The sequence below is a fragment of the Haliotis rufescens genome, unplaced genomic scaffold, assembly GCF_023055435.1.
Source record: "Haliotis rufescens isolate VD_foot unplaced genomic scaffold, xgHalRufe1.0.p SCAF_7, whole genome shotgun sequence".
In the NCBI taxonomy this organism is placed as follows: Eukaryota; Metazoa; Mollusca; class Gastropoda; order Lepetellida; family Haliotidae; genus Haliotis; species Haliotis rufescens.
Genome location: NW_025964361.1, coordinates 52,940,774 through 52,958,655, shown reverse-complemented (window position 1 = coordinate 52,958,655; position 17,882 = coordinate 52,940,774). Strand labels below are relative to the sequence as shown.

At 40.3% G+C, this 17,882-nt stretch overlaps 1 protein-coding gene across 1 annotated transcript; it reads right to left on the bottom strand.

Annotated features, from left to right (window-relative positions):
- Nucleotides 1-258: 258 nt before the first annotated feature.
- On the bottom strand, nucleotides 259-16,076 carry LOC124133676 (sterile alpha motif domain-containing protein 9-like). The gene is made up of 6 exons (XM_046498134.2): nucleotides 15,950-16,076; nucleotides 11,356-11,671; nucleotides 9,439-9,658; nucleotides 7,901-8,097; nucleotides 2,859-7,648; nucleotides 259-2,376 (listed from the first exon to the last, which is right to left on the bottom strand). Exons 2-6 carry the CDS (start codon nucleotides 11,657-11,659, stop codon nucleotides 2,293-2,295), a joined length of 5,595 nt encoding a protein of 1,864 aa, XP_046354090.2. The 5' UTR covers nucleotides 11,660-11,671; nucleotides 15,950-16,076; the 3' UTR covers nucleotides 259-2,292.
- Nucleotides 16,077-17,882: the final 1,806 nt, after the last annotated feature.

Here is a 17,882-nt window from a genome sequence, read left to right as displayed (position 1 = left end):
ATATATGGTTGAGAGAGTGGCAGTGCTTCCTACGAAATGTGCAATGTGTCCTCCGTTGAAATGTTTATCCCACGGAACCGAGAGATAGATGATAATTTTGACGGAATCAGTCGTACGGGCCGTAACTGTCGTTCGGAATACCCTGTGTTAACGTTTTCGAGGTTGCATGGTTAGTAAATACATTCCGACTGTCACTTTCATGATCATGGTAAGCGACGCTTTGATTGGTCGGATGAAAGGTCGTTCTGACGTGACCCGTAATGGGATGTCCTCAGATCTTTGTGTAGCGATAGCGAGAACTAAGATCTGCTTTTAATGAGATTGATCATAATATCACCCCGCCGCATCAACCAAAGGATGTTAAAAGATGATACCCTGCCTGGTGCTCAGCATTAAAGTGATATAACACAAGGATTGGTCTGTCGTCAATCCGTCATGGCATGGCATTAACAATGGTAATATGGAGGAATTGTGTGATCCTTCAGTCATAGTGCTGAGGTCGTTTTGTACAACAGCACACTGGTGATGACAATAGTCTACAACAGTTAAGTAAAAATACATATAAAGCATTCCAAAACTACAATTCTGGAACAATGTAAAAAATCTTTTAGACTACTATTAAAAAAGGCATAGAGAAACTGTACAAATAAACAAGTACCCTGTCCTGGACTACGAGACAGAGATTAAATTTGGCTGGGTTTGCAATGTGTCCATTGGTGTTAGTTGATGGCTTCATCCAATTGAAAAAAAACAAAATATCATAATCAGGGCCAACCTTTCGAAGTCAAGCATGGTGAGGACGTGTGTCGTGTGTATGTGGAATGGTGAACATGCTTCCAGAGTACTGGAATATATATCTTTTTGGCTAAAAATGAAAAAATAATATCTGCAAATAATCTCATGCATGTGTGATTGTCTTGCATGTGTCATGTCTGAGATCTGAGATTATTTAAAGCTTATATTCTGTAGCCTTTGGCAACAATAAATCCATAGTCAAAATGTAAAAACAAAGAATTCAATAGCTGAATTTCATCTTTAGCCATGTTGTTTTGTTAAATAGTTTTTACTTATTGCCTTTTCATATGACAGAAGATCCATTAAACAAGAAATTATGGCCTAAACAGAATCAGCAACACCTACAAACTGGGTGATGTCTAACACCTTGTCAACAGTTCCCTTCATTAGATAACAATGGTGAAGATGTGTGACCAGGGTTGTGGAGGAGACTGGTCTTGAGACCAATAGTGGTATCGGTTGCTTCTGACAGTAGCAATTCAGTACCATCAGTGATTTGAGATAAGAAATTCTCAAGTGACAACCGCAGTGATTGTTGGTTTCATGAGATATTTCTAATTTCTTTGTTATAATACAGTTATAGGTGTCACTTCTAGGCAAACATACTGTACTGACAAGTATTGAGCTTAGATCAGAAAATGCTGACATTCAGCTGCTTAGATAGACATGGTCAACTGAATAACAAATAGTGTTGACCTAGTGTTGACCTTGTGTTTGAGAACCAAGAATTCTAAAGCCTTACTCAAACCAATGTGGCAAAAATTTAGTCCAACAACAGAACAAATTTGCTGCAGCATAACACAAATATATCTTCAGTGTTGTCCCAACCATATTCAACAATATACAAAAATTTAGGCATGTGATCAAACTAACAGAAAAAGAGGACAACCACAAGGCTGTAAACACAGTAAATAACACAATGACACATACAGACATTGCTCATGGGAAAACAACAATTTCAACATGGCCTGATAAAGTACAAATTCTGACATACATAATTATCCCTTCAACTACCTTTTTATATGATAAATCAATCCTGTAATGTTGTACTAATTTTGAAACACTGATGTAGATTCTGAGATCTAATTGTAATTACAGCAAGACAAATTTCATCTGTGATGAATCAATTAGGTCCAGTAGTTTCAGAGATAAAATGGAATACGTAGCTGACATCTGACAATTGATGGCACAGGTGAGATATCAGCCATCTAAGTTGCGACCATTGGGTCCAATTTAGTGACCAATTTATCTACTGCTCGCCACTCGGCTACCTAAAAGTCAACATAACTGGTGACAATATCTGTTTGAAATATCTGTTGGTTCCTAAAAACTTAGGTTTGGCTCCTAAAATATTCATGTTTGGAGCCGCTTGGCTCCCTAACAAAAAAACAAGGGCTGGATATATAGATATAATATAAACATGACATCGTTAATCTCCTTCTAAAGTAACCTGCTGCCTTTGTTTGATTCAGTCGTCCACAGCAAAGGGGAGTTCATCTATGTCAGTTCCCCCAGCAGTTCAGTCTTGGCATCATTCAGTTCGTCCAGCTTTCTCTCAAGTGATGTCTTCTTCTTAATGTCCTGAAAACAAGATTTAGAAGCTTTGATTACAGAAGGCATTCAACACATCAACATGAAAAGTAGTAATGAAAATAAAAGAAACAAAACAAGGACTGGTGAGTTTAGAGTCGATTTCCAGAGAGTGAGGTAACCATGTTAAACTGCAGCATGGTATCCCAGTGGGCAAGCACTGTAAATCTGGCATTAGACCAGACTAGTGCAAGCAGACCAACACACACAATCATGCATGTAAATGCAACATAACCTTGAACACAACTTTAAAAACCATTTCTCCCCACCTCCACCTCTAACACACATCGAGCATGTCCCTCAGTGATGTGGATTTTGCCCTATATAAATAGCCTGATTGTTATTATTATTATTATTATTATTGAGTTGAGTAGGTAAGGCAACACTTTTTTTATATGTCAATGGATTAGGGGTAGGGTAACAAGACATGTTAACATATAGCTCACTCTCTATTTCATGTATTTCATACTTACAGCTTTGGAGCGTTTTTTCTTTTGTCCCAGTGCTTCCAGCTGCTCTGTACACTGTGTTATCTCAGCCTCTATGTCCTGTAGTTTCAGGGTGTAGATATCATGGCCACGCTGGACAGATGGTCTTGGGAACAGCTCTCTGCTTTCAACAACAGACTCTTCCCCATTGGATGGGTTGTCAATAGTGATGTCGTAGGCCTTTGGTCCAGACCAACTGAAACCAAGAACAAAGTAGACCCTCTTCTGCCACATACTCCTTTTCATTGTTGGCAGCGATGTCGGGATTGTGATGTGGAACTTGTTTCCACCGGGAAGCTGGAGTTGAACCTGAACGTCCTGACCACCCACGAGCAGAGTGCCTTCAAGGCGCTGGAATCTTCGTTTTGCTTTCTCAGACTGCCAGTATTGATTGTCACGCATTCTTGCTCCTTTACTCAACAGTTCCTTTTGGTACACAACCTCTGTCAAGCCAACGCCTTTGCCTAGAAAGAAAAGTGTGGTATCCTTCCTCCTGGAGAACTGTTCCAAATCGCGATGTTTGGGATAATTTGTAAAAAATGCCTCCCTCCATCGGACCAAAGCTTCCTGTATTTTCACTTCAGAACACATGTTGAATCCCTTCATCCTTCTGCTGTCAGTTGGGAGGTGAAAGAGGACCAGATACAGGTAAGTCTCCAAATATGGTCGGCATTCTGGCTGCTTAGCATTGTACAACTTATTGCTCCATTCTAAAATCTTTGAATATGGAATGGATGCTGTCTTTGAAGATCCAGCAACATGAAGGGCAATAATTGTGTTCAGTATCGTGACTAAATCAAAACCTGTGCAGCTTTCAGATTTGACGTTTTCTTTCATCAGATCATAAACTGCAATCAGACTGTCTTCCCAATCTTCTTCATATTTCAAAGCAAGAGCTCCTTGTAAGGAAGTCACACCCATTCTCCGGGCACGTCGTCTTCTATATTCACAAGCATCTTCACTACTGAGAGATTCTGGTACTTCATCCGAGTCTTCTCCAAAGAAGGTATTTACATTTTCTTTAAGGATAATCAGTGTTTTTCTGTCAAGCGACCAATCTGGCCTGAATTCTTCCCTTGAGTCACCTTTCAACTGTACCATCTCATCCTCCAGCTTCCGAATGGCTCTAAAAGCTGATTCACCCAGTGACTTCATCATTCCTTCTTCATCCCTGTCCAGAAATGAGAAGGAGTGGGGCTTGTAGCATCGATCAACAAGAAACTTGTGAAGGTCTTCCCCTCCAGTGAAGCTCTCAAAGTGACAAAAGGTATTCAATAACCAGAAGATAACCCTCAGTTCCCCGAGGTAGCCACCATGATTCGTCATCAAACTTTTCTCAGTTTCACTCAGGCTTTGCTCTTTTCTGAATATGTCGATAGCCTTTTGTGCAATTTGAAGAATCTCACCAGCATCTTCGTTTCTGATTTTCATTCCTTTCTTGGCCCTTTCGTAGTGGTCCAATAATTGTTGTTTGTACACCTGTCCATAGGTATCCCAGAGGAATGAGTTCTTGGGACGACTCTTTGTTGCAATTCTGGCATACTTCTCGGCTTCAGACCAGTTGCTTGTGTGGATATAGAATCTTGCTATCTGTTGAGCAATCATTGGATCTTCAGTTTTCTTGAAAACTTCAACACAGATGTCAGCAGCTTTATCAGCTCCTTCAGTTTTATTGATATGCAAAATAAGTTGTGAAAACTTGGCAAGTCTTCCACCTTTCTGCATGACCCTTTTCTTAACAAGATTTTTGATAATATTCAATAGTTTGTAGGTGCTGCTGTTCTCACAATCAAATATTGATGAGGAAAGAAACTCAAGCATGATCTCACTGGTCTGAAGGTTATTTTCCCTCATGATGTAGTCAAGGATTTCCCTAGCTAGGAGAGCACTGGTGATCCTGATAGTCTTTATGTGTGTTCCATGGGCACCTCTTTGCGATGATTCATTCACCAAGACACGTAATGAGGTGCTCATAGTCGTCTCCCATCCCTTCCCCCTCAATCCACTTTTCTCTAATATTCCAAACTGCATTATCCTCTTGTGCTTTGTCTGCATTCCAATGATTGGGTCAAATGCAGAAATTGGAATTGTTTGGAAGTCACCATCATATGTGTTGATCAAAGAAAGGTATCTGAGAAGTGTTGACTCTTTAGTGTCATCAATTTCTCTCATGAATTCTGTGACAGTTCTCTTGATGTAGTCAGGGTCAAAGTTAGTCTTAAGGATGTTGAAGGAAATCAGAAGTTTGGGATCAACTTTTTTATCCTCATTAAATTTTTTTTCCAGGTTGTCATATTTCTTCTGAAACCATTCAAGCTCCCATTTCTGAAGTTCATGCTTCAGAAGAACCTTTTGTCCTTCGTGAGACCTTGTCAGGTTCACACCTCTCCTGCACCAAAGGACAACACAGAATACCTTGAAGTATTCCTCGTATCTTGAGGCCACCTTGGCCTTTTCCTCCAGTTCCAGTAGTAACTGATGAACCTTATCCTCCTCTTCATTGTCAATGAGAATCAGAGGTGGTTTCCTTGTTGTTGGCTCATCATAAATTCTCAATTTTGCTATCTGTGCTGATGTTTCATCAGAAATCTTCCTGACTACACAACATCTATACTTTTCCTTCAGATCCCAGAGAATTTGTTTTGATGAAGTTGTCCCTCCTGCACCTGGCTGATGCATCAGCGTTACCAAATTAACCCGCAAGTCTTCATCACGGTTGGGGTTTTCAAGAGCATTTTCGACTTCTCTCATGAGCTCTTTGTGTTGATGTCTCCGTAAGACATGATTATCTCTGAACCAGAAATTCATCCATTGGACTTGTCCTCCTCTAAAAAACTTCACTTCAAGACTCCTTCGTATTGTTTCTCTGGACTGTTTGTCTTCCAGTTCCTCATCTCCTTCACATTCTCTGCTGCTGAGTATTTCCAGATCATTCATCTCTATTATGTTCCTTTCCTTCAGAACACAAAATGCTCCAGAAGATGTTGGCAGCTCACATGTTCCTGTCTGTTTGGGGTTGATAATGTGTGTGAATGTTGTATTGACATGTCTCCATGGCATCCCAAGAACGCATCTGTTCTCAAGAGATTTCTTTGACACAACATGACGCCTAGTCAGTTCATCCTGCCACAAGTTGGCTATTTCCTCTGTTTCTGCAATAACCATCCATTGATCCTTAAACTTAAGAATGACTTCATCGGCTGCTTCCAACAGAACTTCATAGTTCTTGGAGAAAAGAAGGATCAATAGCATACCCCTTCCAAGTGGAATGCTTGAATGAAAGAACCTCAGAGCTTCCTTGAAACCTTCAAATCTCTTATGTTTCCAATCATATGGTTGCATTTCTTCTTTAGCCAGTCGACTGTAGCCATTGCAAAAAATCCAAGATTTTTCTGTTGACAACTTAAGAGATTCTAGAACTTTATCTGAGTATTCCTCTGCATTTTTGTCAAAGTTATCAGTTGTATGGACTTCGTAAACTTGCTCCTTTTCATTAGCTGAATAGATCCCTTTGGAATCACTGCTTGGATCAAAGTCAAAGACAGCCTTGGTATCAAAATACTGGATGAAGGACAGGTTTTCTTCAATATAGCCATGATCCATGGATGTGTCTAGTGGACTTATTAGTAAAACAGGATACATTTCATCTTCTATTGTTTCACTGCCACCTGTAAACAGATTGAGAATCTTCTTCCTCAAATCTGGTGGCACATAGGAAGGTGATGATTGGATCTCCTGTTGAAGTCTCAATTCTGTCAGGCTCTTCTTCTTCTCCATGAAATCATAAATGTCTTTTTCAGAAAGTGAATTTATGGTTCCATCAATTAATCTGTACAAGTGTTGCTTCTTGGCCTTGTGTGCACCTACCACCTTGCCCCGAATAAAGAAAGCTTCCTCCATCACAACCTTTCCACTGGGAACAACATCGACCTCCAACACCCAGAGTGGTCTGTCTGGTGTCTCAGGATCAGCAACTTCAATAAACTTTCCGGACCGAACTGCCTGAAATGCGATGTCCTGCTGATCTTCATAAAATGCCTCTCCAATCAGTTGCCTGATGGTGTCTTCACACTTCTCTCTGTCAAGATGAATTCCAACAACTTGTCCCTGGCAAAGATCAGAAGGCAATGGATTGATGCCGACATAGAACGTTCCATTAGTTCGGTCATTCATGCAAGCAGATGCAAACATCACCGTCTCCTTGGCAATCTTCCTGTACATATTTTTCTCGCCTTTCTCAAGTTGCAGAAACTTCTTTACAGGGTTGATCATGTTCTCTCGTGAGTAGCCTGATATTTCTATCATCCTTCCCCTTGTGTATCTATCTGTTGGGGATACAGGGGAATCAAACCTCCTGAAGTGCTCTTTGTAAGGAGCTGCAGCAATTGATCTTGCTGATGTATCGCTCTCTCTAGCTGGTGTGGTTTGTACAGATGGAGATGCAGTTGGCTCACCCTGTTTGTCCTCCTTTCTCATGACTCTCTGCACTGACATGCTACTGTCACCAGGCGGTGCAATCTGTGGATTTTGTTCCAATACGGCCTTTATCTCAAACATCAATTTGCGTCTCTTTCCAAATGATAATTCTTTGGTGGAGAATTCCCGTCTGAAATCCTCTTCTTTCATTGTTAGAAATACAAACCCATCAATGTCTAGTTCGCGAAATTTTGCTATGAAATTTTCTCCAAGTTCCAGTTTCTGAAACATGGGTGTTAAACATGCAACAAGATCCTCTACTGTCATTGTCTTCATGTCTTTGTGCTGACTGACAGGTTCTGAAATGACGAAGAAGTGTGATTGCTTAAAGTTTTAGAAAAACAAATATATACTCACTTCCAAACGAAACACAAATCCAAAAGTATGAAATGTCCTAAAACAAAAATGTATAATATTACCTTTTCTAACCATCAGTCCATATGGGAGAATATAAATGAAGAAACCAGATAACAAAAGAAAACACCTTCCAGCACCTTAAGACTAATGAAGCTTGCGCTGCTGGAACATTATTCAATCTGTAATGGACTTACCATTACTGATATCAGGATCAGGTCCTCCAGCATCCCCAGCTCCACCAGCTACTGCAGCAGTGGGACCAGCACCAGCACCAGCACCAGCATCAGCATCAGCACCAGCACCAGGTGCTGTAGTAGGCACCTCCAGTGGAGAAGGTACTACAGGAACAATTCCTGTTTCATCTTTTGCTCCAAGATTTAGAAACTTGGGACTGCCTTTGTCAAGGACATAAATGGATCAACAGCAAATAGACCAATGAGCAATAAAGCTCCCTTGATAACCTTATTTTTCTAAAACAAGGAAAACTAGAAAGGTGTTTGCATTCCATACAAAAACAGAAGCTTCCCATTGCACAGCTTTCCTGAATGCTCTAAACCCTTCCCAACAGAAACACATATTTTTGACTTTACCAAATCATGTGACAGACAGACAGACCAATATCTACCTATATTTATCTATGACCCCTAATGTAATGCAGTCCTTAGCCTCAAGAGCACCATCATGGTCACTTGTGGTAGAGCATCTCCCCAGAGAGCGAAACGGCGGGGGTTTGATTCCTGGGCGAATCACACCAAAGATGCCTGGCACTCAGCATAAAGGGGCTAAAACAAGGACTGTTGTGCCTGAGTGGGGTATTCATGTTAAACTATGGCATGGTATCTCAGTGGGCCAGGACCATAAAATTGTCTGGACCAGTATAAGCAGCCACACACACATGTACATGTATGTGCGTGCATGTCACTGTATAAGTGTAATAAATTTGAACGTGACGTCAAACCCCCACTTCACCTCACCTTAGACTGAAGTTACCCTAACCATAAGTGATAAGCACTTCTGGCACAACAGAAATACTGAAATATAAAGTTCCATGCCCATAAATACCTGAATAACAAAGTTTTAAACACTTCTAGCTTAAACATATGACTTCCTGTTTCGGGAAAACTATTTTGAAACATGTGCTCAAAGCAGTACAACTTTGAAAAAGAAACTACCCCAGTTAAAATGTTTCAAGCATATCCTGTCTAATGACCTTGACCTTCAATCTCAGCCACAACCAGCCAAAAAGTTTAATATCTAAAGCAAATCTGGCCCTACAAATGTAAAGTTACTGTTGCATACCCTTAATAGTCAGAATAAAACAGAAGAATGTGTGAATGACCTTGACATTTAACATGACCTTGACACATGCCAAGCTCACAAGGAATTGCTTCAGAGTTATTGATAATCCTAACATCTGCCTTAAGTGATTGATTAAAGGGGTCTGCTTGACAAATTGCCTCATAAATTTCCTTTTAGGCCCAATTGAATCTGTTTCTGCAGATAATTGTGACTAATTATTCTCTGGGGGTGACCTTTTGAATTGTGATGCTTTTACAGAGAATATTGATGTATCCATGACAGTACAAGAAAATAGGCATTGCAAATGTGTCATCAAATTAAGGATACACCTTCTTCCTCTATTGGCAAGGGAGGTATTCATGACAAATCTAACAGTGTGAACATCAAATATACAATAGTTACAATCAATATGTCAGCAGATTGTTAAGGATACACCTTCTTCCTCTTGCCTGGCTCAAAGATAACTCCCGAGAAGACCTCAATGACAAAGTCTTTCAGTTTGTCATCCTTCCAGTCAAAGTTGACACTTCTTCCCCTCAGTACACAGACAGCATTCCTCACATCAGGCAAGGTGCAGCTTTTCCCTGCCTCATCTACAAAGTTCTTCAGAAGTATCTCCCTCACCAAGCTGTTGATGTCATAGCTGGGCTCATCTGAACATTTGTGAATGAATAGGTTTCGGCAGCAGTATTGAGACAGTATTACTACTGAGTAAGACTGTTGTTTTATGGTGTAGTCACCAATTTTGCAGCTCTACCACATCTTCCCGAGGCAAGGGAGTTAACGTGAGTCTAGAAGTCCAGTTTCCACCCTTGCAGGAATTTGTCACCCTTTCCAACTACGCTGGAATTTTGTGGCTCAATCGCAGGGCCACCAGTGGCTATTGCAGGTTATGTCCCTTCTATTGACCAATCAAAATTCCACTGCTCATATCACTTGCTTAAGCTTCAAACAAAATTGTGCCACCCAGTCAAGATGATCATATATAATAAAGATCAATATTGTATTAAAAAAAGGTCATACATAGCGAAGTGCATCATGTTACTTAAGTATGTTGATTTGAAACATGAAAAGATTTGGAAAATATCTGTTCATGCCAAGTTGATGGTAGACTTGTTTTGCAAATCCTGCAATCGACGGAATCTGCTCACCAGTTGCCATGGTATTTACAAACCGAATGCCAATATTGTTACGTGATTTGGATTGGACTGTGCATAGTCTTATTAGACCAGCCAAAATATAACTCAGACATTCAAGCCTAGTTTGGTAAGGATGTGGACTGGACTTCTATAGTCAGTGAATTCCCTTGCCTCGAGAAGACGATCAACCAAGGCTGCCTGTAAATACTTAGGACTGGGACAGGAAAGACAGTGGTTGGTAGCATGAACAACAATCCCTACAATCAGGACCTTTGTCCAAGCCAGGTCACATGTTGTAGAACCCAATCTTCTCCCTATTCCGTGGGAAGGAGCCTCCAGGAGAACTAATGACAGGGGACTCCTGTGGCATGCAACCTGTGGCAATTCCAAGTGTGCTACCAAGGGCTCTACCACAGGTGCTACAAGGGTGCTACCAGGGATGCTACCAAGGGCTCTACCACGGGTGCTACAAAGGTGCTACCAGGGATGCTACCAAGGGCTCTACCACAGGTGCTACAAGGGCTCTACGAGGAGCTCTGAGATGCAACCAAGGGCTCTACCAAGGGTGCTACCAAGGATGCTACCAAGGGCTCTACCACGGGTGCTACCAGGGTGCTACCAGGGATGCTACCAAGGGTTCTACCAAGGATGCTACCAATGATGCAACAAGGAGCTCTGAGATGCTACAAAAGGCTCTTCCAGGGATGCCACAAAGGTTGCTACCAAGGTTGCTGACCCGTGAAGATTCTGGGTAGAATAGGTCTTCAAGAACCCATGACTGTCATAAAAGGCAACTGTGCTTGTTGTAAGAGGCGACTAATAGGATCGGGTGATCAAGCTCACTGACTTGGTTGATGCATGTCATCGTATCCCAATTGTGTGAATCGATGCTTATGATGTCAGTCACTGGATTGTCTGGTCCAAACTCGATTATTTACAGACCGCCGTCGTATAGCTGGAATATTGCTCAGTGCGGCTGCAGTGCATCAAAACGTTACTGCTTAAATGTTTTTTCTATGTTATTCATAAAAATGTTACAATCACTCACTCTTTGTATGAAGATAGAAAGCAGAGTGGTGGGGCATAAGGGATTTATTCTCCCAATCATAAAATTATTTCCCTCCCATGTGTGATATATAGTATTTTATCTAGATCACGTCAAGCAATCACATATCACCATTCTGACATGGAGGTATGATAACACTTCTTACCCCCAACATCACTGGCGTCAAGCTTTGTCTCCTGCAGTCGATCAAAGATGTATTTCTGATGCTTCTTAACAACACCCAGAAACCACTTATAGGCATTTAGGCTAGACGGTTTGTGTTTCAGGATACGCAACAGTCTCTCATTCTTGTCAGCATCCACTGGCTCATATTTCACCCTCTGTTCATCTTCATCAGTCAGTATATCGTCTGGACAGGACTTGAGGTCATCGAGGAGGTAGATGGCAGTCAGGTCCTTCCTCAGAAAAACCCAGTTCTTCTGGATCTTTGCCCAGTCTTTTCTGTCCATCTTCTTTGTTCACTACAAATATGACAATGTTATATCATAAGGTTTGATATACTGGTCATTGAGAGTGAGTGAGTGAGTAAGTGAGTTAGTGGAATTGGATGAGTGAGTGAGTGAGTGAGTGAGTGAGTGAGTGGAATTGGGTGAGTGAATGGGGTTTGTCGGTTGAGTAGGTGAGTGAGTAAAATGCTGTTCAATGCAGGACGAAAGACATCACTCACTCACTCAGATAAAAGCTTTAATAAATAATGCAATCAGTGTCTGAAATAATTTTTACTCCCAACAACCTAGGCTGGTGACTAATAAATGTAAGTAGCCTGTCTTGAAATTTACAGACCAGCATTTGTTTTAAATACATGCTAGAGAAGATAGCAAACAATTAATCATCTTTCTCAGAGGGTAAAATTCCTAACATGGGGATTCTGAGTTATAATAGGTCCCCGGGAATGCTGGTGGTGACCTAATGGATCGGGTGGTTGATTGCGTGTCATACGGAGTGGATCATTATTCACAATATCAATCACTGAATTGTCTGGTCCAGACTTTATTATTTACACACAGAGAACGACGTCATACAGCTGGAATATTGCTTAGTGCAGCATAAAACAACAAACAAACAAGTATATATTTTTAAAATCTCAGCTCCTCCACATACTCATCCCTAGAATATCAAATGATCGGTCAAAAAATATAAATAGTTTTTCTAATTTCAGCTGTTTTTTTGCATGTCAGGGTCGTTAGCTGACAATATTTTTTCCAAGTGTTTTTAATTTGCTAAAATGTCAGGGAAGTTGTCATTAATTGTTTATATTGTGGAATCAGTGAAAACACCTTCACATATTCTGGTGTCAATACTGGACCATATTTACAGTCCTGAATTTACTACAATCACTTATCATCAAGTATGAGACCCGTGAAGATTCCGGGGTAGAATAGGTCTTCAGCAACCCATGTTTGTCGTAAAAGGCGACTAACTGGATTGGGTGGTCAGGCTCGCCGACTTGGTTGATGCATGTCATCGATCCCAATTGCGTGGTTCGATGCTCGTGATGTCAATCACTGGATTGTCTGGTCCAGACTCAATTATTTACAGACCGACGTCATATAGCTGGAATATTGCTGAGTGCAGCGTTAAACAACAAACAAACAAACAACATCAAGTTTGATCTTACTGACCAGGACTTCCTTAACTCTGGATTCTGAAATTAAATTAATTTATTAGTGGTGTAGCTAGTATGCAGCAGAAAAATGAAAAGCTTACACTTTTAAATCATTACAAAAATGAAAAATAATAAAGAAAAGTGCTATTTTGTATCCTTCTTTCACTCGTTTGTTGTAGTCAGATGATCTTTGGTTAATTTACAAGTTGATCCGGCGGCCAATGTGGAAACTGTCGTTGGCTCAATATTGTTGTGTTTGTTCGTTGCATTAGTTTTTGAGGGTATCTGGATTGTATCAAAATGATGAAACTGGTCTACGGTTACTGTATGTTATGTCCAGAACATGGAAGGAAATCTTTGTGATACCTTTGGTTTAGATAAAGTGTACAGTAGGGGTGTCACGATTATCAAATCCATCGACAATTAGATGATACGATACATGTAACACGTTTATTTGTATTGATTCATATTCATAATCTGTATCAATTCATATTTTAACATTGTAACATTTCACATTTCATTCATATCTGAATTATTTAATACTGGGGGCACATCTAAGGTATTTCGTGAAAAGGGAGTTTGCTATTTTATTTAATAGTGGAAAATACTTTTGTGGATACTCAAGTTTCATCTGCAATAAAGTTTCAATTGAATAAAAAAATTCTATTTTCAAAAAGACAAGATTATCAGGAAGTTTTAAGCCTTTTAATAGAGTTTATGCCCTATCAAACATAAAAATACATGCAAAATTGCTGCGAACTGAGTATTGATCGTATCCTGATAAGTATCGGAAGATAGTAGTCATATCGTGACATCCCTAGTGTATGTGCTGGTTGTATTTGGTCTGTTTTTGCTAAACATTATACATGATTCATAAACTGTACTGTTTTATGCTTTGCTTACATATTAACTTCCCCGAGCTACACCCCTGTTTATCATGTAATTAATGCTCCCGAAGTCAAATTCACATTTACATATTTCTCTTTCATGTCCTGAAAATGACCCTCATTTGCTGCCACATACTATGGGGTTATGCTAATTGGGGGTATTGCACAAAAAACATCATTAAAATTTGTTTGTTTGTTTGGCACCAAATCACCAGCACACAAAGTCAGCGATCTAACCCACTCAGCCACCGAGGCTGTGGCAGTGTGGGTTCGAATCCCGATCCCATTATTCGCCTCTAATGGCAAACATGGTTGGTTGGTTTGTTGTTTAACGCCGCACTCAGCAATATTCCAGCTATATGACAGCGGTCTGTAGATAATCGAGTCTGGACCAGACAATCCAGTGATTAATGTCATAAGCATCGATCCACGCAATTGGGATCGATGACATGCATCAACCAAGTCAGCAAGCCTGACCACCCGATCCCGTTAGTCGCCTCTTACGACAAGCATAGTCGCCTTTTACGGCAAGCATGGGTTGCTGAAGATCTATTCTACCCTGGATCTTCACGGGTCGGCAAGCATGGATTGCTGAAGACCAATTCTACCACGGATCTTCATGGTCGGGCAAGCATGGGTTGCTGAAGACCAATTCTACCACGGATCTTCATGGGTTGGCAAGCATGGGTTGCTGAAGACCAATTCTACCATGGATCTTCACAGATCGGCAAGGTGGGATGCCCTCCTGCACTCACCATCTGGATCTATGTGGATTAGTCTTGACCCGCTAGACATAGTGGTTGACCTAGACTAACATCTAGTCCCCTAAATAAACATATCTTACAGATAAAAACCAGTTGTTAAATTATCTTTATAAAAATAGAATAAAAAGGAGCCCAGACACTAGGGATGGGTAACTCGGGTACCCGGGTCGGGTGGGTACTGAGTAGGACCCGGGTACCCACAGGACTACCCGTGGTAAGTCACGTGATATATTGTTTAATGACAAAAATTATCTTGAACTCTACGGTTACACTACAAGCCACTGAGGTTCCCATTTCTTTCTGACTATGCACCCATTCCTTCTGATTTTTTTCATATGGTTGAATAAAGATATAACTTAACTCAGCTTCAGTGTATGGATGACCAGGTTGTTTAATACATGTATCTAAATACGTGTTGGCAGGGCTATGCTAAAAATGTTCCCAATCGGACATTTTGAGACATCTCCTGAGGCCTACAGTAGGTACTCGGGTAGGGTCGGGTAATAGAGGGGTGGGTACCCGGGTAGTATATTTGGATTCATCACAGCCCTACCAGACACTCTTAGTTTTCAGATACTGCACTAATCTAGACTTGCCAAACATATTATACTTGCATGGGCTGTATTGGGGATATTTGTTTCATGGTTGGTATGACGGACTATGGTTGATCAGCTGTTGATAATGAACATGATATTCAAAGCAGCTGCCTCATTGAATAGGTCTTCAGCAACCCATGCTTGCCGTAAAAGGTGACTTTGCTTGTCGTAAGAGGCGACAAACGGGATCGGGTGTCCAGGCTCGCTGACTTGGTTTGAAGCATGTCATCGATTCCCAATTGTGTGGATGGTTGCTCATGATATCAATCACTGGATTGTCTGGTCCAGACTCAATTGTTTCAAGACCACCGTCATAGAGCTGGAATTTTGCTGAGTGTGGCGTAAAACAACAAAGCAACCAACCAACCCTCATTGACACTCTCTAATCCCCTTCACCCTCAATGACAAGGGAGAAATTTTGGCACTATGGGGATTTCTCTAATTGTTAGATATATATACGTTTACAAATTAATTACTCTGTATGCTGCTACTAGATATCTGTACCTATCTCTCGAGACCTACAGGCGGTGGTGTCGGGTAATATGGAGGTGGGTACCCGGGTAGTAAATCTGGTCTTGTTCCAGCCCCAGTTGTGATAAACAGAGGCCTGGTTAACATATCCTGTCAAGACAGTCAGTTGGTCAGTTGGCTCACAGGAACTCGTTTGTTGGTCAGTTGATATATATCCCCTATATGTAACATGGTTGGGGGGGGGGGGGGATATATATTTTTATTTACTGACCAACAACGAGTTCATGTGAGTTCGCTGTCTCGTTTTCATGTTCAAAGACACTGCGCGCAGCTCGAGAGGTTGGCTAGAAGCGATATTTCGAGGGGGTTTGTGTTCAGATTATGCTGGCTGTCATATTTGCCACCGTGTACTTACCGATACGTTCAACTTAACCTTTCTTGGCAGACAAAACACCAAACATCAGCATTATGTAACCGACCATCGTTTCCGATAATCCATTACCTGTTCGCCGAAAGCTCAACTCCGCAACAACGTTCCTGTTCTAACGCATTTATTGACAACGATGTGAGGAGCCAAAGCAGTTATATTTTTAGGTTTATGGTATTTTCCAACTTTCCAATTCATTTGCAAAGCAGTTAGTTCCCTTCGTCCCTTATACAAAACTGTTAGTAGTCTTGCATTGCGCGAACGCTAAAACCCCTCAACAATAACTCATAACAAAACTTCTACATGCCAAAACTAAAAACAGAAACTGATTGGCCCAATACACAGATAATGCCTTGAATTTTTCCTAGGGTTAGTTATATCAGCGGCGTAGCTTGGGGAAATTCAAATGTTAGCAATCTTATTTTTCTTAAATACTTAATTATAGGCTTATCAAATACAGGCAGGCCCGATCAACTTATCTAAACCAGGGACATCACGAAATATACTTACCCCATTTTGTACATATCACATTTTAAGTATAAAACAGCTACTAGGTTGATTATTGGGATCAAACCCAGATGTCCTCATAAAATATAAATTGTCATTGCAAGAGAATAACCACTCTTGATTATCCACCGAAACCATTAGGCATAAAGGGCAAGCTAGCTGTGAAAGAAATATGAATGGACCACGGAAATTCAGTTATGACACCAGGTGTTCGCGAAAAGGTTAAAGGAAATGTAACAAGCAAACAACACCGAACCAACTCAGCACCGACAATTTTGACACTGGTAGGCGGGTCATCATATGTAAATTAACAAAAGATAAAATAGCTATAGACTTGGAAAACATGATAGATTCTAATTACAAAGAGAAGTTGAGACACTATGAGACAAATGCATATCTGGTCTGGCCGAAACCTATCACCTCTTGGAAGGATCACTGTATTAAAATCTCTAATCATTCCAAAACTAAACCATCTTTTTGCTTCTATACCTAACCCCCCAGAAAGTGAAATTAAAACATTTGAAAAAACATGCTTTAGATTTATATGGGGAAATAAACCAGATAAAATAAAAAGAACTCACCTGCGGTGTGAAAGATGGAGGATTAAACGCTCCTAAACTTAAAGAAATTATACAGTCTCAAAAAATCACACTAATTAAACGATATTATAAACAGACATCTAAATGGTGCAAATTATTCAAAGCCAATTTACCGAAAGTAGGTTCTGCAGAAATATTTGAATATAATTGTTCGAATTTTAAAGATACTCTCAGTCCGTTGATTCGTAATACGTTTTACAGCGATCTTCTCTCAGCCTGGTGGGATTTTACATCCATTGTCAACACATCCAAGTTAGTTACTAATACTATAGCCTCAGAAATCATTTGGAACAATAAAAATATTCTAATAGATAATAAAGTAGTTCACTATCCAAATTGGAGCGAAAGGGGTGTACACTATGTCAATGACCTTTTGTGCAAAAACGGAAACTATCTACCATATGAACAGTTTAAAGGCAAATACAATGTGAACACCAACATTTTAAGATATAGAGGAATACTAAGCGCACTAAAACAGTATTGCTCAATACACTTTGTCGACTTTAAGGACATACAGACCTATCAAAAGCCATTCATACCTACATATCTGTCTGAACTACTGAATGGCAATAGCCAGTCATACTACAGAACCTTGATGAAAACATTTAATGTCAATAACCAACATTGTGCAAAATGGAACCATATTTTAGAAAACGATCTCGAGTTAAGCGTGTGGCATACTTATAACCATATACCATTCCGATACACAAAAGATACTGAACTACAATGGTTCCAGTATAAAGTATTACATCATGTACTACCAACAAACAAAAGACTTTTTAAAATGCGACTGGTTGATTCGGAGACATGTATTT